At 34.2% G+C, this 23,186-nt stretch overlaps 1 protein-coding gene across 4 annotated transcripts in view; it reads right to left on the bottom strand.

Annotated features, from left to right (window-relative positions):
* The window catches only part of Orc4 (origin recognition complex subunit 4), a 37,793-nt gene that overhangs the window by 3,873 nt on the left and 10,734 nt on the right, over positions 1-23,186 (bottom strand). For all 4 annotated transcript variants that reach the window (XM_050139948.1, XM_050139947.1, XM_050139946.1 and 1 more), the window contains 12 exons: positions 22,118-22,191; positions 19,183-19,259; positions 18,518-18,608; positions 16,944-17,019; positions 16,301-16,386; positions 14,688-14,736; positions 12,673-12,824; positions 8,736-8,909; positions 3,391-3,477; positions 2,531-2,639; positions 1,685-1,780; positions 1,530-1,597 (listed from right to left, as the gene is read on the bottom strand). In XM_050139948.1, the coding sequence (XP_049995905.1) occupies positions 1,530-1,597; positions 1,685-1,780; positions 2,531-2,639; positions 3,391-3,477; positions 8,736-8,909; positions 12,673-12,824; positions 14,688-14,736; positions 16,301-16,386; positions 16,944-17,019; positions 18,518-18,608; positions 19,183-19,259; positions 22,118-22,174 (1,122 nt within the window). In that variant the 5' untranslated portion in view covers positions 22,175-22,191. The remainder of the gene's footprint in view (positions 1-1,529; positions 1,598-1,684; positions 1,781-2,530; positions 2,640-3,390; positions 3,478-8,735; positions 8,910-12,672; positions 12,825-14,687; positions 14,737-16,300; positions 16,387-16,943; positions 17,020-18,517; positions 18,609-19,182; positions 19,260-22,117; positions 22,192-23,186) is intronic.

Raw genomic sequence — 23,186 nt, 5'->3', positions numbered from 1 at the left:
CTCTTACTCTACAACTCATATAGTAGTTTTTTAGAACCTTGACAACTGCTGAGGTTTGTTATTAAGGAAAGAGAAACACCACACTGATGACATACTAAAACAGTGACACATGGAAGTAGAAGTAGATTCTTTCTTTCCCCTTCCAGTGGAGACTGCGAATCCAGTCACCCACTTTCACAAATTATGAAGTCGAATTTCCTGCATCTGGGAAACTGCAGGGGTCAAACATCTGGAGTGCAATGGGTAAGCCTGCCCCTGGGGAAACCATCATCCTGGCCATTGTATCTTCTCCCTTGCCTGTAAATACTGAAGTAGATTCTTGAGCATTTTTTTCTTAAAATTCACTGTGAAAAATATCACTAGAATATAATTCTGTTTCCCTTAAAAGTTCTTATAGGAAGAGAAAAGGCTCGGATGTCAATCATTTTATAAAATGAGAAAATATTAGATTCTTTAGTATAGAAAAACAAAACTGAAAAAAAACATTTCCAAGTTGCAAAATATACCCTATTTTAAAATGTTCAAATGAGCTACAAATGATTCCTAAACATGCCCAGGTGTCCTTTGCACAACCCTGACACTAGAGAGGAGTTAGGGAGAATCCTCCCTCAGGATGCCAGGACTGGTGCTGCTTCGGGAACGGGCAAGACTCTGCTCTGTGAAAACTGCTACAGGAAAGAAATGCAGGCTATGCTCTAGAAGGAATGCCAAATCAGGCTTCCACTGTTTAAAAATAAAGATGTTTAGTCCCTTGTAACAGTCCCCACCACAACCACACTGTGCCAACACTGGAGAATCAAACCCTTGAAATGGGTGGGCCTGTTTACATTTTATTTAGATTCCATTAAATATGAACGTAAAACTCTGAGATTTTATTTAGTAAAATAAATATATTTGGTATAATTTTTAAATGTAAACCTACTTTTCTAGTTATATATTTAAAATTTAAAAGATAAAATTTCTAATGAGTATTTATTAAATTGGGATCTGCTGTAATTCTGTACACATATTCCAAATTTTAAAGATATAATAGAAAATACTTCATAAATTATTTAATCACAGATTTGGAAATATTTTTAATAGACTGAGTTATACTTTTACAGTTATTTGACCTTATATTTCCCATGCCTACTAGAAAACCTAAGTCTATATAATGTGATTCCCATTTTCTTTGGAGCAGAGGAGAGTATTATAGGATATCATTGTCAAGTTGTAAATTGATAACTTACCACAAATATAACTTAACATTTGTAAGTACCAACTTGTGGGCTGAAAAAGGATAGAGTCATTACAGCAATGTACTTCCTTTGCAGTATGCAAGTACTAAGAACAGACAGTAGAGGGCAGCCTATCTTCACAAACTCTGCCTAAACAAGCTGCCTAAAGAATTTTTGAAGTATTTTTCAATTTAACCAAATTTTGCTCTCAACAAGTTCTTACAATAAAATACTTAAGGGTTCAAAAGGTTATGAAATATATAAAAAAATCAAGTTGAATCTGATGAAAACTACAAGCAAATCAAACCATACCTTCATGACCACAGGTTTCTCAAAGTTATAAACAGAATGGGCCTTTCTTTGAATAAATTTCTGAAACTCTGCAAAGTAAGCAATAAGAATATTAGTACTCCCCAATAAGGGACAGAGAAGAAATCTAGAAGAAAATGACAAACTTTTCATCTCACCATTATAGACCATTTGAAAATTAAAGGGCTCCTCTTCATATATGTCATTTAAATGTTTCATTGCTATTATAAGACAGATTTCCAAGACTGACAGACCTATAATAAAAGAGAGATGGACTCTTGAGTTGCTTGACACTGAAATGACTGTCCTCTAGAAAATAACTACTGTTTAGTCAAGGCTTTGAAGGGTAGAGAAGGGTGGGATGCCCTGTATTTAAAAGTATTCAACCACTATTTTCTACAAGAACACAAGTAAGTCTTTTAACTTCCCCAAACATAGTTGTTACTGGCTTCTTTGGGGGGTGGGAGTAGGAGATCTGCAAAATAAGGATTTTTGTAAACTTAAAGGGGTGTGCTATAAGCATGAAAAAATTGATACTATATGGCCCACAACAAATAAAAGAAGTTGTGATTATCATGCAATTTCAAATAACATGACTTTGGGAAGCATTTATGCAGGGAAGTTCTGGGAATTACATCTAAAACTGTGTGCATAGCCCCTGTTCTCCCCCAACATACTGGAAAGAAAAATGTTCCATTCTCAAAAGGAAGAGGGAACCTCAAATGAACAAATACCACCAAATATAGTAGCACTTAGAGCAAAGATGGAGAACATTGTCAATAACCTTACCTGGAATTCCTATTGGCATGGGAGACGGAACAGTTTTTTTCACTCTAAAGAGCAGTGATAATACACGCACTGGACAGTACTGATTCAAAGCTGCTATGTAAATATTCTGTATACAATGCACTATGCTACATACTGATTATAATTTTGGAAAATATCTAAATCTAAACTTTAAAAATCCAAAAGTTAAAAGAAAGACTAACAAAGCAGTTTCTCACCATGTACAATACTTGCTTTAGAATCCAGGTTACACAAATGTTGCACCTCCATTAGATCTGCTGAAGTCATAAAGGGGTGTGATACTGTTACTCGATTTAAAGCAAGCATCTAAAGAAAGGTACATTAAAAATAACTTATTTACTTGAATATTCTGGAGATATTAAAGAACAATGTTTAAAAATTGGTATAGTTTATTCTTATAAGAAAGAAACTAGAGAGTTAGCCTCAAACTCTGCTCCATGAAAATGCAGCAGAGACTCAGTTCAGATCTGCTGTCTCTACTATTGTGCACTTGAATCTTACTTGTCAAAAATAATTAAAAGAAGAAATGTCCAACAAAAAACTGAAAATAAGAACACAATTCAAAACTCTGATATTTACAAATAATATGTAGAGGTAAGTAAGTAATCACAGTTTATAAGTAAGCAATTTAGAAAACAATTATAACCTTAGACATAACTATTCTCTTCATTTAGTGCTCTACTCAAGCAAATATCAGCTTCTGGGACTAAGTTTTCACCTCAATTAACAATTTCACTGTATTAATCTGTATATTGAATAGAAATATCTCAGGTTTGTCAATGTAGCAGACAAAAAGACAGCATCAGGTTAGATGTACACTTCAGATACTCAATAGTTAAGGACAAGAGACTGGAAGTCCTTGAACTTCTACAAGCTGGGACTCTGACCATTGTGGCTATTTCTCTATTTTTTTCAAGCTTTCTATAAAGAAAGTTCTATGAAGATAGTATCAGAACTCATTTTCTTATAAAAATCTATTATGAAAACTTATCCATTAACACATAATTTTTTGTTTTCACGGATCATGCAAAAATAAATGTAGTTAAAAAATACAAACCAATAGCATATGTAATGACCGCATGTTTTTGTTGACATTGAAATGTTTCTGTAAAACTTCACGCACAGTTGAGTCTTCTGAGAGACACTAAAAAAACAACAAACAAAAACAAAACAATAAGGATAATATAGCTTAATCCCAAATTTCTAATCTAATAAGGGGAAACAACATAGTCAAACTGGAGGGATGGTTGAACAGAAGGTAGTACAAACCAGAGAATCAAGAGTTATTATACTTGAAAAAAGGGGAAGTATTAAAAGAATATAATGGGAAAATTATGAACTGCTATCAGAACATGAGCAGAAGTAAGACCATGGCACAAGAGGAATTCTTCCTATCTCTTAAGCACAGTTATTTGCAAAGGGCCAGCATAGAAAAAGAAAGCCTAACTGGAATACAGCCAAGTACCTATGGTTAGGAAGCTCTATTTCTACTATTCTGCTGTATGGACACTATACCCTCTAAATTCCTCTCTTGTAATTAGTATAGCACTCAGACCTCATCAGAAAAGTTTCTTTGTGTAGCAGATGGTGGTTAATGGAGAAACTCACAACTGGCCACAGTGCAGATGCTAAGTGAATGATCGGTGTTCAGCCAGAAATAGAACATCTATATACGACAATTCCTCCAAAGTTCAGAGACTATCTTAGAAAAAGGCATAAGAAGATTCTAAAAGCCAGGGGGCTAGAGAGGACCAGAACAGAACTTCTGTACTCATGAGTGATGTGGGATTCCCACATGAATATGAATACCATTGGTTAATAAAGAAACTGGCTTGGCCTGATAGGGTTGAACAGAGCTAGGCAGAAAAAACGTAAATGAATGCTGAGAGATGGAAGGCAGAGTCAGGGGAGAAGCCATGGAGCCGCTGCTTGAGATAGATGCGCTGAATCTTTGCTGGCAGGCCACGACCTTGTGGTGATGCACACACAGATTAATGGAGATGAGTTAAAATAAGATGTACGAGTTAGCCAATAAGAAGCTAGAGATAATAGGCCAAGCAGTGATTTAAATAATATAGTTTCTGTATGGTTATTTTGGAGCTGAGCAGCTGGGGATAAACAAGCAGACTCTCACAACACATGAACTCATGGAAGCTGAGGTTATCTGGACAAGATCAAGCCAGTTAGCACAGGATGGGAAGGGGTTCATGAGCCCCAGCTCTGGTTGAGAAGCTAGGGCAGCTGACAGGTTCTAGGAGAGATAGAATCATTTGTTCCTAGCAGGTTGGCCAGTCTCCAGCAGATGGCCCTACAAACAAGGGTATATGGACAGCAAAATATGACAGAGTGGGTTATAAAAACAAGAACATACTACCAAAAGACACTACATGACACTGTAAAAAAATTACCCAACAAATGTAAATACTGAACTCCCCAACAATAATGAAAGCCACAGATAGAATACATGTTTATATCTCTACTAGAGATGTTTTGCTTCTTTCACCTCAAAAATATCTAAATTTCAGGAATAAACTTTTGATTCTCTCTTGAAATTTCACACTCTCAGTAAATCTATTTTTCTAGTTAAATCTTTACTTCCTAGTGCTGTAAAAAAAGCTTGTAAGAACTACAGGTTTATCTTAAACAAACAACTAGCTGCAATGTCAGCACTGAAGTAGTGGCTGGCTCCCAAACCACCTTTACCACACTCCCACCCAGAAGGGGACTCTGGCCATGGTGCTGACACATTTTAGTAACACACTCAAGGAGGCAGCACAAGATGATCAAACTGCAAGCCCGAATAGTGTCAATTCTCCTTTAAACACTAAAGCTGTAAGCCTTTCATAAGAAAAGAGATCATCACCTACCATGTGCCACTTAAGTTTGATTGGGGGCAATAAAGTCTGAAAACAAAACAGCAAAATAAAACAAACTACAAAGCTGAGAGCTTCAGGAAGTCATGCCTGAGGGTAACAAGGAAAACTACAGCTGTACCTAAGGAGCTGGTATCCTGCTTGGATGCAACTTGACATGAGGAAACGAAGGAAACTGTAGGTATGTCTTGGTAAGTGTGTTTCTCAATGGACAAATGCCTCTCTGTGCCTGTTTATATATTCTTCAAGTTGAAATTTGTTATCAATAACTAAGGTGCCAGGGAACTTTCACATGCTACTTAAGGGCCTGCATCCTCAATAGAGCCTGGTGTCTGGCTGTTTCAAAAGGCTTATAGGAAATAACCTAAAAGGGAGATCTGGTTCAGCATGAGGAACTCTACCTCATGATCATACCATCCATAAATATTCACAAAATCAGAAAGGACTCAAAGAGTTGCCACCTCATTTTTCTGTTTGTGTTTCTCTCTGTACTGGATTACCCTTTGCTTTATTTTGCTAAATCAGTGTCTACCTAAACTTCATCTTTACCTGATAAACACTAGAGGCGAGTCATGTTGTCATCTAATTGCATCCACTTTTTAAATCATCTAGACTAGTGCTTCACCAGAAACTCCTATCATTCTCTAATTATATTCATTACTGTGTCTGTAGAAAACTGAGTCGAGGAAATAAATACCTTAGAGAAATAAAATAAGGGGAAATCCTATTCTCTGTTATGAAAAGGTCATTAGTTTGGGTATGTAATCACCAATGCACATTTCTGTATATCTCTGATTACTTATACTGTACCGCCCAACACAATGCAAATGCTATGTAAATAGCTTTGTGTATGTGTGTGTGTAGAAGTTAGTTTTTTGCCAACTAGACACAAATTAAGAGTCATTTGGGAAGAGAGGCACTCAACTGAGGAACTACCTCAATCAAACTGGTCTGTTAGCATGTCTGGAGGGTATTTTCTTGATTAATGATTGAAGTGAGAGGGCTTAGCTCAATGTGGTTGAGCCATGTCTGGGCAGGTAGCTCTGGGTTTTCTAAGAAAGCAAACTGTACAAGTGAGTAAGCAGCATTCTTTCATGGCCTCCGTTTCACTTCCTGCCTTCTTGTTCCTGTCTTGGCTTCCCAATGATGGACTCTAACCTGTAAGCCATATCTCAAGTTGCTTTTAATCAGAACATTTTATTATAGCAACAGAACTAGGCCATTATTAAACTGCATTGTTAAGGGAATGACAAATAAATGCCTATATATGTTCAGTATAAATGCCATTGTTTTCTGTTTAATTTTCATTTGTGGCTGTATCTCAAGATGTAGAACCCATGGCTTTAAAACTATACAGTGATGGATACACACATGCAACATAGTTAGGTGGACAATGGCCTTGGCTGCAAAGTCACCTAAGGAAAAGAGAATAAAAAGGCATGAAAACACAAAAATCCCTGGAAGACATTTAAATATGAATAACTGCATTCAAATCTCTCAAAAACATGATGGAATAAGACTATTAGCTCAAGAGCTATATAAGGGGAATGCCTGTGAGGCATTGAGAAGTAAAGCAAATGGTCAGATGTTAAAATCCAGAACACAGTAAGAAAAGAAATAATGTAGATGACCAATGACAAAGAACATCTTCCTATAGAAAGAGATCTTAAATCAGACACAGCATCAGAGAAAACTTGCCTAGTCCCATGTAAGATTAGTCTAGTGGAAGGGAAAATCCAAAACTAAGTATTTGTAAAATTAAGATATTAATCACCTTAAAGTGTGTTGTATACATATAATAGCTGTGATGGTCAATACTGTCAACTTACTAATGGAAGATTATCTAGGTTAGGTTAGCCTTTGAGTGCAGTGGGACAATGGTCTTGTACCCTGTAAATATCTGTCACTTATGTTGGTTTAATAAAACGTTGATTGGCCAGTAGCCAGGCAGGAAGTATAGGCGGGGTGACCAGAATAGGAGAATTCTGGGAAGATGAAAGGCTCAATCTTCAGTCATCACTCAGTCAGATGCAGAGGAAGCAAGATAAGAATTCCTCACTAATAAAAGGTATCAAGCCATGTGGCTAACACAGACAAGAGTTATGGGTTAATAAGATGTAAGAGTTAATTAATAAGAAGCCTGAGCTAATAGGCCAACCAGTTTATAATTAATGTAGGCCTCTGTGTTTTTCTTTGGGACTGTTCAGGCTGTGGAACCGGGTGGACAGAAACCTCTGTCAATATTTGAACATGCCTGTAAAGAATTATCTATATTAGTTTATTGAGGTTGGATATGCATGGTGGTTTGAATAAGAATGGCTGCTGTAGGCTCACATATTTAGTCACCAAGGAATGAAACTGTTTGAAATATTAAAAGGATTAGGAGGCAAGACCTTGTGAAAGGAAACATGTCATTGGAGTAGGCTTAGAGGTTTCAAAAGTCTATGCCAGTCTCTCCCTCTCTTCTTGTGGATCAGGATGTATCACTGATACTTGACCAGTACCATGCCTATCTGATGTCACACTGTGTAATAATGACAATGGTATAAGCCTCTGAGATGGTAAGCCAGACCCTAATTAAAAGTTTTCTTTTATGAGTTGTCTTGGTCATAGTGTCTCCTCATATCAATAGAACAGTGACTAAGACAACACCCATCTCAATTACCATCCCACTGGGTTGGGGTCCTGGATTGAAAATGGGACAGGGAGAGAGAGGGAGAGAGAGGGAGGGAGGGAGGGAGGGAGGGAGGGAGGGAGGGAGGGAGTGAGTGAGAGAGAGAGAGAGAGAGAGAGAGAGAGAGAGATTGAGATTGAGATTTGAAAAGGAGCATTCATTATTCTGTTTTCTGACTGCAGATGCTGTTGACTATCTACCAAAAGCTCTGGGGTCTTCATGTCTTTCGCACCACTATATCCTTAAACTAAAACTCAACTCATACTCTCAAAATAACCCCTTCCTACCTTAAATTTATTTTATTATATATTTTGTTACACCAATAATTATTGTATGAATCAGAGCAAAATTAAGATAAAAAAATCACGTAAGCACTGAACTCTAAACAAATTTTAGCTTACAAGTAAGGTTTGAAATGGTACAAAATAAGTAGGGCTAGAATATAGTGTAGTGGTAGTCTGGTTGCCCAGTATACTCATAAGAGGTGCCACAGCCTGTACAGTGTTGTAATAAACTAATGAAACAAACTGAAGTTGTCTATGAGAACTGGAATAAAAAACACATGTGTAGGATAAGAGTGAACTTTCAATATGGTCTCTTATCAAATTGCAAAATATATAAAATAAAATCTAAACTAAGTAAATTCACTAAAAAAATTACCTAAAATGTAAACCAAATATAGATTAAAAATTTCAGCTACTCAAGAGTGCTAAAGCTTAACCTGAAGTTTTGAAAAGATATAATTTAGGACACAAGTTATGTCTATTGCCCTTAAGTAAGAAAAAGTTTAAAATTTCATTCCTCTATTAACATGAAAAGACACACATTTCTATGTCATTATTGCCTTCAACTTACCTGAGTATTCTCATTCCACCTCTCAGCAAAAACTTTATCTGGAAATTCTGCAGGCAGAGATAACTGTTCTTTAAATATTTTCACATACTGTGGAAAACCAAATGAATTCATTAAATGTATTTGCCGGTGAGAAAACCGCGACTTCACTCTTTTCTCCAAGAGTTCCAAAATATCCTTTGGAAACAAAAAGACATCCGTGTAAGAAGCATGTTCAAAATACACTGTCAGAGAATAAGCAAACAGGAACATTTATTTATAATTCATAAGTAAGCATTTTAATTTGAGGGGAACTAAATTAGTGGTTCTCAATCTTCCTAATGCTTCAAACTTTTAATATATTACTTCATATGGTGACCCTGAACCATAAAATTATTTTTGTTGCTACTTTATAACTATAATTTTGCTACTGTTATGAATTGTAATGTAAATATCTGATATCTAGGATGGTCTTGGGCAACCAACAAATTGAGAACTGCTGAACTAAATAATTCCTCTGGTCCTGATATCAAGTGCTAACATCCCCAAGTCTACTAAGGACACTCAAACAATGACTATTCCTGACCCAGACTGATAGGAACACAAGCACATCAGTGTGGTATTCTGCACACCGTAAAGTTCTCATAAAAATCTAAGGTAACAAAAATCCAGAGATATTCATGATTTTAAGAGTCTCAAGAAGCTGGGTGGTGGTAGCACATTCCTTTAATCCCAACATTCATGATCTACCTAGTGAGTTCCAGGGTAGCCAGAGATCCACAGAGAAACCCTGTCTCAAAAAACCAAGAGTCTCAAGAAACAAGATGAGTAACAGAGCAAAGTTCTATTTGCTGAGCTATCAGAATTCAGCTGCTATGATCAGTGGAAAGAACCAGTGTTGGAACAAGAACTCTCACTCTTTCTAATAGTAGCAAGTTCTCTTAACAGCTGAGCCATTCTCCATGCAATTAGTATTTTTAAGGTGTAATTACTTGATAGAAATAGTTTGAAAAGTTCTCATCTTCTTAAAATTAACTAAGTAATTAATTACGAAATGACATTATTTTTTGCCTCAATATTTTACAGAGAAAGAAGAGATAAGTATAGATTAAGCTATCTTGTGATAATTATTAAAATTATACAATCAATGCATAAACGTGGAAGAGTCAGGACTCATTTTAAACTGTTATCTCCAACAAGTATTGGTATTTTCTACAATGAATTTTTTGCTTATAAAAAGAGGACAGCAGCTCCAGAAAATGTGCATTTTTTAAAGCCAAATGATCTTTATAATAGAAAACAAACAAAAAGGTTAGTAAGCTGTGATACGAAGGAAAATTTTAAATAATTATGGGTCATTTAGGAAGCAAAGAGCAATGACTAATAGTTGTGTTGGTTCAAAAGGGGAAATACAAATACCTAGAATGTTTTTTAATAGTTTTATAGTGACAACAGATGAATTAATACAGGTAATATTCAAAAATACAAATATTTTAACTGTTTTCTACTAAGGAGAAATAAAAGTTATTTGTATAAGTAGCAGAAAGGCAATGAAAATAATATTCTTTGCAAAGATTAAGACACTACTTGGGAGCTGGGAAAAAGGCTCAGAGTGAAAAAGCCCCTACTGCTAAGGTTGAAGACTTGTGTTCAGTTCCTGGAACCCATATACTAGGGGAGAATCAACTTCTACAAGTCGTCATCTGACCTTGACATGTCTGCTATGCATGCACACTTCACCCCCAAAGAAGGAATTACAAGAAAGAAAAAATCTTGCATTTGAGACTGGAAGGAGTCAAAACAGAAGCTGTTTTGTGGTGGTCAATAATGACAAAAAAGAAGAGAAAGCCACAACAAACACTAAAGGAATGATTTCCACAGAGGGGTTTCTTGCTGACAAAACTGTTTACACCTATGCTTTGGTTTTCTTCCTGTAAATATACAGGAGCACAATTCTTCACAAAAGAAACACAGAATTAGAGAAATATGCAGAAACAAGAATCAAAATCACTCTGAAGGCCTAAGGTAGACATGAATGTTTGTAATGTGGAGACCAAAGGTTAAAACTGAGTGTCTTCTTCACTGCTCTCCACTTTAGTTTTTACGATAGGGTTCCTTTGGGAGAGTGGTCTGCGTGAGTGTATAAAGAACTCACCACCAAGAGTGAAAACCAGAGTTTGATCCCCAGGACTCACGTGGTAGGACTCCTGAAAGTTATCTTTTGACCTCCACATGCATATCCATATGTATTAACATCATATACACATACACAAAGATTAAAAAAATAAAAAAGGCGAGACTTTCTCAGTGAACCTGAGGCTTGCCTATTTAGATTGGCTGGTTAACAAGGCACAGGGATTCTCCCGTCTCCATCTCCACAGGCATGGATTACAGTGGCCCATCATCACATCTGGCTTTTTAGATGGGTGTAGAGATTGAATTTAAATCTTCATGCTTATGGAGAAAGTCATTCCTACTTTCACATAATTTTTTTCATACATGTATGTTGTATATTTTACATAAATGTGCCTGTGTATATATGTGTAGAGGCCTGAGTTTGATGTCAAGAGAATTCATCATGGCTTTCCATCTTTCTTGTTCAACTGAACCCAGAAGTCCATCAATTAGGCTACTCTGGTCAGGTAGCTTGCTCCAAAGGTAATTTGTAGGCCTTCAGTTCTATAATTGCAGGTGACTGCCACACCCTACCCATCAGGAATATATACATGGGTTCTGGGTGTTTGAACTTTGTTCCTCACACTTACCCAGCAGGTGATATAACCACTAAGCCCTCTGCCCAGCCCCACTTCCTGTCCCTTTCTTTAAAACAAGAATGTATTTCTTTTGGCCTGGTGATAGTTTCTGGTTTGGAGTTGGGGATAAATAGAGTATAAACTATCAGTCAGTTCTTCTTTGTTGGAAAAATAATCTGAAAACACACAAAGTATATTAGGTATGAGAGAAGTGAAACACAGAAATTTCATAGAAAAGCAATAAAAACATGAAAAATTATGTAGAAAACTAGGAGGACTAGTGGAAGATTAATTAATTGAAAAAAATAAGTTTTATGAAAAAGACAGAGCTGTAGGAAAGAAAAATAAGTAAATGAGCCAGCCTGACTTAAGCTTAAGAAGAAAGGAGATGGGTGGTGGGAACGTGAAGAAATCTGCAGAGACTTGGTAGTTATAATAAGTTAGAGAAAGGGCGATTCTTACATGGCTTTACATGGATACAAGAGCAACCACAGTAGACACAGATAGCCCTGTTAGTAACTTGTGCCACTCAGGAGGATCATAAATCTGCCTACGATTCATATTGAGATTCATATTGAGTTCATGGACAGTCTAGGAAACCCACGAGTGAGATTACCTATCAAAACAGTAAATAAATTCAGTGCTAAGAGTGTTTGTCTACTATGTATAAGGTCCTAGGTTTCAGTTCTCAGGACGGGGGTGGGAGAAGGGGAAGGCTAAGCACAAAAGAATAATACAACTGTCTAAAATTTTAAATACTTATAATCTAGGTGAGATCATTCTAAAACCAACCCCTAACAAAGAATCACTCTACTGATGTTAAAGATAGCTAGAATTCCTGGAGATATATTCAAATTATGGAAATAATCTTGTATGATAAAATAAAAACTAACAATCTTTATAAAATACTACTGGTATTACTTAACCGTTTCTTTACTCAATATAGTAGAAATGTCACTAATTAGTATGTGTAGGTTTTATTCCATGATTTCATTGAGAGGACTAAAGCACAACTTATAATATAGGTGGCAACTCTTTTCTTGTTTTCCACAAGTGGGAAGCAAGACCAAGGTATAAAGAATTGAAGAAAGATAATTTTCAAAATACCCTAAAACTTACTTTAAGTCAAATAGATTATGCCAGTAATTAAGTCTGGATTTTCTAAATCTAAAATATATGTCTTCTTCTTTTTAAATAAAAACACTTACCAATCTACATGTAAGACCAATAACTGCTACTGGCGTCTGTGCAGATTGAGAAATGTCAAAAAGATTATAAAGGAGTGTCTGGTTTTTCTGATGAGCAAAAAGATCAAATTCATCCAGGATGAAGATCACTGGGCAACTGCTAGTCCTGTCACCTAAGAAAAAATGAGTTTCAAATTAATAAAATACATCAAATATTTTTTTTCCCCAAACTGCTATACTTGAGTTTATAATTCACCTCAACACAAACTAATAAGTTACTCTGGGCAGGGCATTTACAAATGCAAGTTCACTAGTGCATGAAAAGTTGTCCACAGGACAAATAGAGCCATTTTTGTTCTAAACTAGTTTCCATCCAGTTACAGGAGTTTGATGAAAAAACTGAGAAAGTCATTTGCAAAACAGCTTTATAATTATATAAGTGTAGCTCCTTAATAATTACAAAGATGACTTTTCAATACCATCAAAACACTTCTCGAATATAAAAGTAGTCAATAATGAATAAAAACTACTATTTCAAGAAAGACATATTTAGCTAATAGAGAAGTGCAAAATGTACCTTCTTATTTCTCTACAAACACCCAACTAGAATATGTGGTGCAATAAAAAGAAATAAAATTTTTAACTACAAGTTTTAATACTTCAATCAGGTAATATTCAGTAGCACTCAATACATTTTCTCTCCATATGAATATAAACTACTTTAAAAAATCATCACAAATTTAGGAATAATTTACATTTATGTAAAACTTCTAAGGAAAGATTAAGGGACGATTTATTTATTTATTCAGGTAATAAAATAACCTGAGTTTAAATGGTTTAATTTTGGCCATAAAACAAAAATCAAAATACTAAAGCCTAGCAAAATTAGGAAATAGTACAGAAAAAAGAATTTGTAAAATACGGCCAATATCTCAGTATAGAGAAAACGGTTTATTCAAAGTCAAATCACTGCATATAAAAATAAATCTGTGGCCTTACTGGTATAAGTAAGTAATGCTGGAGGATAAGGAGTTTAAGAATCAGCCTCAGCTATAAAGTGCACTCAAGGACAGCCCGAGATACCTGAGCTACTGTCTTTAGAAAAAGAAACCCAACCAAATTATCAATTAGAAATATGTGTATTAAAAGGAAATATTGGTGAACGTTTTTAAAATTTGAAGGAGATAAAGGTATCTTCTAGATAAAATAGTCATGCAGAAATTTAAAACTTCTATTCAGTCAAGTATGAATTTAAGACAGCAAAGTGTAAAAATCTCTATAAATAGGTATGAGACAAAATGGGGTGAGGCATCAATAGGAAACAACACAACGGTGAGTCAGAACATCAAATAAAGAGCCATCACCACATACCAGGACATGCAAATTATAAAACCAAAATTATACAAATGAAACTGACATTGGTTAGTTTTCTACAAGGTACCTAAATATGAAAATTGGTAACTTTCTGAACTATGGGAAGAAAAAGTATTTTTAAACATATTTCAAAGACAGGTAAGCAATATTCTTTTCAATATGGCACCTTTTAATCTAAATTTCTACCCATTATAACCTATCCAGACAAAGACACATGGACAATCATTTATAGTATCTTTACATAACAGGTTGTAAGACAACCATAATTAACAAATAATAGGCAAAATGACTTTATTCTTGCTTGTCAGAGACACGGTCTCATTCATACTGTCCTTGAACACATATTCTTCCTATCTTATCTCCCAAGTGCTAGGATTAGAGGTGAATAATTTTACTCTTTTAAATTTTATTATTAGTGTGCCAGAATGATATCTCCGCGTGAAGACTGGTGTGTTACGGTGAGTGTGTGGAGTCAGAGGACAATCTTCAGAAGTCAGTTTTCTCCTTACATCTTTGGTTTCGGGAGCAAACTCAGGCTGTCAAGCTTGTGTGGGAAGCACTATTACTTGTTAAGCCATCTCATTGATACCAATTTTATCCTTAAAAAAACCTCTTTTGATATTTCTGAATTTCAATGCTTTACAAATATCTTTTATATGTACCTTTTTTTAAAGCTTCCAGAAGAAATGAAAGGTTTTCAGCAAAGCTTCCCTGAATAACAAAAATAGAAAGACTAAATTTTAATAAAATGAAGATGGCTGAATCTTAAGACTATTTACAAAAAATAATGCATTGCTTTTACTAGGAAATTAGCCAAGGGATAGATTCTCACTTGAATATCTCTGTATTCATTATCCATAACTTAAAATCAAAGGTAAAGGTAAAGCTCTGAAAATGTGAAATCTACCTATCTCATAAGTAAAGTTTCCTATTTTCTAGGCAATCCTGGTAGAAATGTTAGCAGGAGTACAGTTCCTGGACAGTTGCTAGATTCTAAATATAGTAGGGACAAGAAATGCATTCCATTTTGTCACTGCTCTCAAATTTGTACAACCAAAAAACTTAGTATAAATTAAAATCAGATCCCAAAAAGGATAAAATTTGTTTAAGATATCATACAGTTTTTCTGATCAAGAATATCCATTACAAATGTGTTTATTACATCAAATTTATCTGTTTATTTGGAACAATCTAAAATATTCTTGGACATAATTTAAACATTCTACAAGAAATTGAGAATAATGGATAAATTATCGAGATGTTCTAGAATTGGAGCAGAAACTCCCTTAATTTATTTCTTATTAAAGTTATTAATTTGAATTTTATTTAGATATTTTAAAACTTTTTGTAAGAATTTGTTTTTAATTATGGGTAGGTGTGTCTGTCTGCATGTAGGTATGTGAACATGAGGTATAGCACAAAGGCTAGAGGACTGGTTTCCTGATTTAGAGTCAGAGACAGCTGTCAACTGTCTAGTATGGGTACTGAAACCAAACTCAGATTAAGACAGGGATGACTCTTGCTTTTCTTAGGCCATGTAAGTTAGTCAAACAGGGAAACAGTTTAATGAGAAATCTGAGTACTTCAAGTCAGTCTGAAGCACTATCAGTGTCTTGAGACTACAAGACTACACTCTAAGTTATGGATATGAAATAACAAATAAACATACAACACAATACCATCCAGTATTTTATTTTATTTTATTTTTGAGACAGGTTTTCTCTGTGTAGCCTTGGCTGTCTTGGAACTTGTTCTGTAGACCAGGCTGACCTTGAACTCACAGAAATATACCTGCCATGGCCTCCAGAGCACTGGGATTAAAGGTGCGCGCCACAATCACCCAGTCTACCATCCAATATTTTTAATCAGGTGGAAATTTAATGCTTTCTCCCTTGTTTAGAAGAATTTTGTGAAATACACAAAATAAAGACAAGAATCTGAAATTGAGAAACATTCAATAGCCTAATAGTCTGATATCACCAGGGAACCATAATAACAAAGGTGTCAACCAACCCACTATGCCAGCTTTAAATTCAGCATGTATCTATCCACACTGCCCATGCTAATTTACAAGTGGTGATTTAAAAACACTTTTACTTCAATGAATAATCATAAAAATTCATGACAATTTCTGAAATAAATGCTTGATGACTAAATATATCCTATACATTACATCTTTTAACGACAAAAATATTACAAATCCTAATATATATAATAACTGTCTAATATGTTTCTCCTAACTTTCTAGAAATAAAACATCTGAAATGATACTCACAAAAACTTTATCTCCAACTACATTTTCTAGATTTAATTGCCGTGTGATCTCCTTCAGAGCAATTTTTTCATTTATCTGCAGCAGTCCTGAAATATAGCCCAATTAAAGTACAATTAAAATGATGTAAGTATTTGGCATGGACTATTTTCCAGGTAAGTATATTTTCTAGTGCTTTTTAAATTTAAGTAGAAAGAAAAAAAATCAGACTTTTTATTACTTCCTCTAAAAAATGGCACACAACCATTCTTTTGAGACAGTACTGTTTAAGAAAAAAACTACTCTTAAAAAGTTCTATTAACCTTTCCAATTTCTACAGGCCCTTATACTTCCATACAGTTTTCAAAATATAGTATTTGAACAGATCTAAAACACAAATGAATTTATGTTCATAATATGCAAACCTATGTAGTTTGCATCATTTCTTTTCTTAAAAAGAATTTATTTATCTTTATTTTATATGTACCGATGTGAAAGTGTTGGATCCTGTGGAACTGAAGTTACTTTACAGATAGTTGGGAGTTGCCATGTGGGTGCTGCGAATTGAACTCGGTTCCCCTGGAAGAGGAGCCAGAGCTCTTAACCACTAAGCCATCTCTCCAGCCCCTTGCATCATTTCTTAATGGGAAAATGATGATATACTTACCATTTAGGTGAACTTGTAACACATTCTCACTCATTCCTTGTATTTCCATTAGTTCTTTCAAAGCATGATTTATTAACTAAATATAAAATATGCAAAATGTTTAGTAGGAAAAAGATGAAATGAAGCCATCATTTTTTAAAATCATGAATGCTAAGAATCAAATATAAAGAAATCACTTTATAGCTAAAAGGTTTAACTATATAGGACCTATTTATTATGTCCAAGTCTTAAGACACTGAGCCTAATAGATACTATAAGATCTTAACAATCTAGCAAACTAATAAACTTTCGAAGCAACCCTCAAGTTTTCTACACATTACAGACTAAACTCCTGTCCTAGGTGATCTTTATGTCTCAGTATATTTTACTTTAATACTACATTTTCTATTTACATTTTCTCTACTAAGTATCACTGAAAGCATCTAAAATGAATAGAAAAAAATAAACATAAATGATTTCAAAGTTTTTCCTGCAATGCCAATTCTACAGAATACTGCTAAATACTCTGCACACTTCATGAAACAAGGAAGAACAATTAATCAAACAGAAAAAAAATAAAGTATTTGCTCATGGCTAACGAAAGAGATAAAACATACTAATAAGGATAAGAAGCTGAAGGATCAAGATTTGCAATGTGAGCTATATGAGATTCTGTTTCACAAACCACACAACAAACGAATAAAACAAACAAAAATTACCACCACAAAATAATAGGAAAGTTAAAGGAAAAGGCTGCAATTAAAAGATTACTAATTATAATTACTATGGAAATATACTCAGAAGGTATTACAAAGCCTCAAAATGTTTAATTACAGGCTTCACATTTTTTGGATAATGGCTGTGTGTCACATAATTATATTCTTCTAACATTTGTAGTGTTTTATCATAACACCACATACAACTGTTTTGATTACCACTGCATATCCATTAAATTTGTAAATGAATTAAGGAAAACTTAAAAATCTTTCAAAGAGGAATAAGGACTATCCCTTCTGTTCCAAACATAAATGCTACAGGAAGACAGATATAAGTAAACTAGAGTAGATAGAAAAGTTAAGCAAAGATAGAAAAACTATTTAATAAAGACATAGACATAACTGGTAAACTATTTTTAGAAATGAAACATATTTACATTTGCAATATATTAAAGTTATCTGTCACTACAACATTATGCAAAAGGACTAGCAAAGTTTTACACACATTGTAAGCTGCTGGTTTCCACAAAAGGATAGTAAACAGAAACACACACACACACTCTTTGAGCAGTAGATGAGCAGGACTTCCTGTTTGTCAACTAGTAGTCTTAATATAATACAGAGGATAAATGATAATGACAGAACCAATGTTGAGAAAAAAACTTGTCATTTTGAGCAATGATGAGTTTTAAAAAAAGCAAGATTAATTTCAATACCACATCCTAAATTTGTAGGACCTATGCATGTCTTTTGCAATTTAAAAGGCACAAAAAACACAGAAGGTTGAAATATAATGAAATGAAAAACATTTCCAATGTCATGTGATGTAAGAAACTTCAAATGTTTATTAAAGCAATGATACATCTGAAAATCTTTTACCATGGTCTTTCCTGATCCTCGTGGTCCAACAATGAGTACAGAGTTACTTTCTCCATTGATAGCAGTTCTTTTGAGTAGCTCAATTAAATGCCTATAATGATATGAAAAGGTCAAAAAATTAAAAATAAGGGTATAATAATTTACTGTGTCATAGCTTTAAAAAGCTAAACTGGAAGGTGCACATTACTTTTCTCCTTTGGGCTTTCTATGCTGTGAAGGATCTAAGATTTCCCAGATAGAAGAATACAGAGAAAAGAACATAGCCCAGTTGAGAATATCTAGAGACCTGAAGAGGAAACCCAGGAAGGCTGGAATATATTGGGTTCCATAGTGGTAGAGGAGAAGAGACAATCATGCTAATTTTTTGATTCCCTGGGCTTAGAGATAACTATAACTTGGGTCACCATCACCTGAATTGTCTGTGAAGTTAAGGAAAAGAGTGTCAGAATTTTCTCATTATCAGATAATAGACAGAAAAGAAATGTAAGAAACACCAAGAGACCATTGCATTATATAAGTACTGGTATATGCTCTTGTTTCACAATGGTCAGTGTTTCTATATAGAAAACAGAACTTTAACATCACTAAGATCCGTGCATTACTTACAAAACTTGGAGAGCAAATGTAAATATATTTATAATAGAGGAGCGCACAGCTAGACTTACTTGTATTGTACTTGCACTCCAAATAGGTTACTATGTGGGTTCTGATGACAAAATCTTTCACGTAAGATTCTTTGTACCTGAAAAAACATAAGATACACGAATTTAAATATTACACATACAATAAAAAGAAAGCTTATTTATAGCAGTCAGGAACTAACTGCTTTGGCATCATTTTTGTGAGTTATAACTAGATTCTCCATTTATCTAGTCTCAGATTAATAATGAGAATTTGGTTGTGATCATGTCAATGAGTGGGAGAACTGTTTCAACATATAACCACTCTGAAGGCTGTTCTAATGTATGTGAATAAGTGTTTTACTATATCATTAAAAGATCAAAGACTAGAAAAATTTAACAATGCAATCCAATCCAATAGTGCAACTACACAGTCAATGGTCTCTCTAGAGAATAATACATCTAAAATGGCTTAGTGTAATCACTATCAATCTGTACCTGCCTTGAAGTCAGGATTCTGCAGAAAATTAAACTTAAAGGTTCATGTAGTTGAAATACCCATTAGATTCTGAGCATAAAAACACTATAGGGATATGATTCAAAAAGACCCTACAAAAAAGGCAGAAAGAAATGACAAATTCAAATACCAAACTATAAAACAGTACTACATCAACTTATAAGCCACTATTTAATTATGTGAAAGAAATGAGATTCCACTGGTCTATAAAGTAAGCAATCAGGCCCATGGATGTAGTTCCATGATAAACCAACTGCTTAGTATATATGCCCAGACTCTGGTTTCTATCACCATAACTGCAAAAATAAATAAATAAAGTGAAAACAAAAAAAGAACAGAAAAGTAAGATATCACTGGAGCGAGCCAGAAAAGAATCTGTTAAAAGTAGCCATTTTTCAAATTGGTTTAGAATTATTGTCTTAGATTTAGTTGGGAAAAACATGTCAAAATAATCATGTAGTCTTTTAAAAACCAAGCCATTATAAACTTATTCTTTTTCAGTATCTGGTATTAATATAGTAATCATTCAAGGACAATACTCAGCTGACTAAGAAGACTATAAGATTATTTATTTCTCCCAGACTAAGCTGTCAGATTTTAAAGTACCAAAGATAAAATGTGAATTTTTTATGTGTATGGAAGGGTATAAGAAATGACTCACATGGTTATTATTTCAGATGAAGCACAAACAGCAATAGGATTGGTGCCAAAATCATTAAAGTTACAATTAAATGATTAAATGTTTTCTAGATCTAAACATCTAAATAAGGGAATATTAACACATTTATGTAAGGCCTATTCTGAAGATTAAAACAGTTATCTATAATACAATACATGGATTATACTGATAATAGTTGATACCTGTTAATCAATAAAATAGACCACAGACATCTAAAGAATCAATGAATTATATCTATTCCTCTACCTAGTTAAGATCACTAGAAATAAAGACAAACCTCAACCCTTTCCTTAAATAAATGAAAACCTTATTAAAATTTATTGGATAGAAAACTATGTATAAACCTAAAATAAGGAAAAGGAAAAAAGGAAATGAACCTATTAAAACCTTACAGAGTTCAAAAGTTCCAAAGTTATCAGAACGTAGGTTAAACAGGTGTTTAGAATCAATTCATGGAAGAACTATTCACTTCACATACAAAAAAAAGCTAATTATTTTTAAGTAGTAATTTCTTTTAAACGAGTGATAGCCGGGCAGTGGTGGCATAGGCCTTTGATCCCAAAACTCGGGAGGCAGAGGCACACGGATCTCTATAAGTTCGAGGATAGCCTGGTCTACAAGAACTAGTTCCAGGACATTTAGGGCTGTTACACAAAGAAACCCTGTCTCAAAGAACCAAGGGGAAAAAAAGAAAAGAAAAAAAAAAGGAGGAGGTAAACATTGAGTAGATGGCTCAGTTGGTAAATTTTTTGCTGTGCTAGCATGGGGACCTTAGTTTAGAATCTCAAAATCCACATCAAAAGTCAGGTACAGCAAACTCATGCCTGCAACTTCAGACCTGAAAAGTGGAGGCAGGAGAATTTGGAGCTTGCTGGCCAATCAGTCTAGCTAACTGGCAATTGCCATGTCCAACAAGAGACCCCATTTAATAGTACCATGGAGAATGACAGAGGAAGATACTTAGCATCCACTACTGCCTCACATACACACATATAACACAAAGAGATATGTAAGAAAAAATGATCTTTTTAAGTATGTCAAAATTTAGCATTGATTTTTAAAAGTAAATGTAGCTGCAGTCAACTGATAAACATGCTAGAGTACAATTATCATGGATTATAGGCTTCTTATAGTAAACATATATATTTACACACTTTTAGTACTTGAAAATAATGTGCTATTAAGATACTACCTAGCATTTAGTATAATACTCAATTATTGGTAAAGAGACTCAACAAAGTACAGTGAGGATAGAATGTCCTTTTTCCCTTTGTCATCAGAAGCATGTAGCTCAGCACAATATGTGTCTTCCATGGTCAAAGCTCTGGTGATATCCTCAGCATCACACTTTCTAAGGCAAGCACATTCAAACTGAAAAGGAGAAAATAAAACTTGCCCCATGTAAAAATGAAACAAAATGTTGAACATAAAAAAAACCTCCAAAATAATGTAAAAAATAGTATCTATTGAGTTCTGCAATATATCAGTATTTCTATAAACGATGACCTAAACAAAGATAAAATTAAGAAAAGAGTTTCATATACAACATCATCCAACAGAATAAAAATACTTCAGAAGCCTTTAAGAACTTTAACAATAAAAACATGGCGTATCACTTCACATACAATTTTTCCAATTTGGACAACTTTGTTTTTAGCTACTCTTTCAGGAATTTACAAAGATACCTCCTCTAATAATATAAAGCAGTCTAAAAAGTGCAAAGGAAAAAAAATCAGAAGATCATCTTTAACAAGGATCTGAGATTAAGGAACATACATACTAACCTCTGAAAGACATTCTGCATGTATTACGTTGTTACTCTTGGTCTTACGATTGCTCATTTTGACCAACTCAAATCCTAAAAAATTAAAAATAAGATGAATAAATACTGCTTTAAAAGATTATTTAAAAATTACATTTATAGAATCAGATACAAATTCTTAAATGTAAAAAATGCTTAAAATTTTCAAACAAGAAACCTACAAACATGTCCATTTGTTCATGTACTTTAAATGGTATTCTCACAATTGATATGATTCTCCTGATTATTCCTCCCTTCTCCCTAAAGATACAATTCAAGCAAGTACTTTTTCTTTCATATAGAATGTTTCTCCTGTCCAACCATCCAATGGAATCCTTCTTACAGAACACCTTCCATTTCTTGTTCTACTCAGGAAAACTACACAATCTACACAATAAGAGTTAAAGTCTTAGTTCAAGAAAACACAATACATATACATAATGCAAACTTAAATTAAGATGGAATAACCTTAAAAGCCCAGATAGAAAACTCAGAGAAAATCTTTTGAGTAGAATTGACCAAGAAAAACAAAGAATATAAGATCTTGAAGTAGAAGACTTGGACCATGCAAGCAAAGATGACAAAATGAAAGAACTGTGGAACACCAGGAAAAAACCAAATCTTAAATTATAGACATAGATGAAGACAAGAACCCAAAGCCAGTAGAATAAAGCATAACTTAAAAATATATAGAAGAACACTGTGGAATGGTCCTTCTGTACACTGTGTGAATATATGTTGGTATGACTGGTTTAATTCACAAGCTGACAGGCCAATAGCTGAACAGGATAAAGTTAGGTGGGAAAGTCAAACGAAAATGATGGGATAATGAAGGGCAGCATCAGAGGAGTCGCCAGTCATATGGATAACAAGGTGGATATACAAAATTGGATAGAGGTAAAAGCCACACAGAGCAATAGAAATGACTTAACTTGTAAGAGCTAGCTAGTAACAAGCCTGAGCTATTGGCTGAACATTTATAATTATTATTAAGGCTCAATGTGATTATTATGAAGCAGCTGCAATGAGAAACTCTGCTTACAGAAGAAACT

Source organism: Alexandromys fortis, unplaced genomic scaffold (genome assembly GCF_014885135.2).
Source record: "Alexandromys fortis isolate MF-2015 unplaced genomic scaffold, M_Fortis_MF-2015_v1.1 scaffold_33, whole genome shotgun sequence".
NCBI lineage: Eukaryota > Metazoa > Chordata > Mammalia > Rodentia > Cricetidae > Alexandromys > Alexandromys fortis.
The sequence above is the reverse complement of the archived record's forward strand: the minus strand, read 5'-3'. Positions and strand labels throughout refer to the sequence as shown.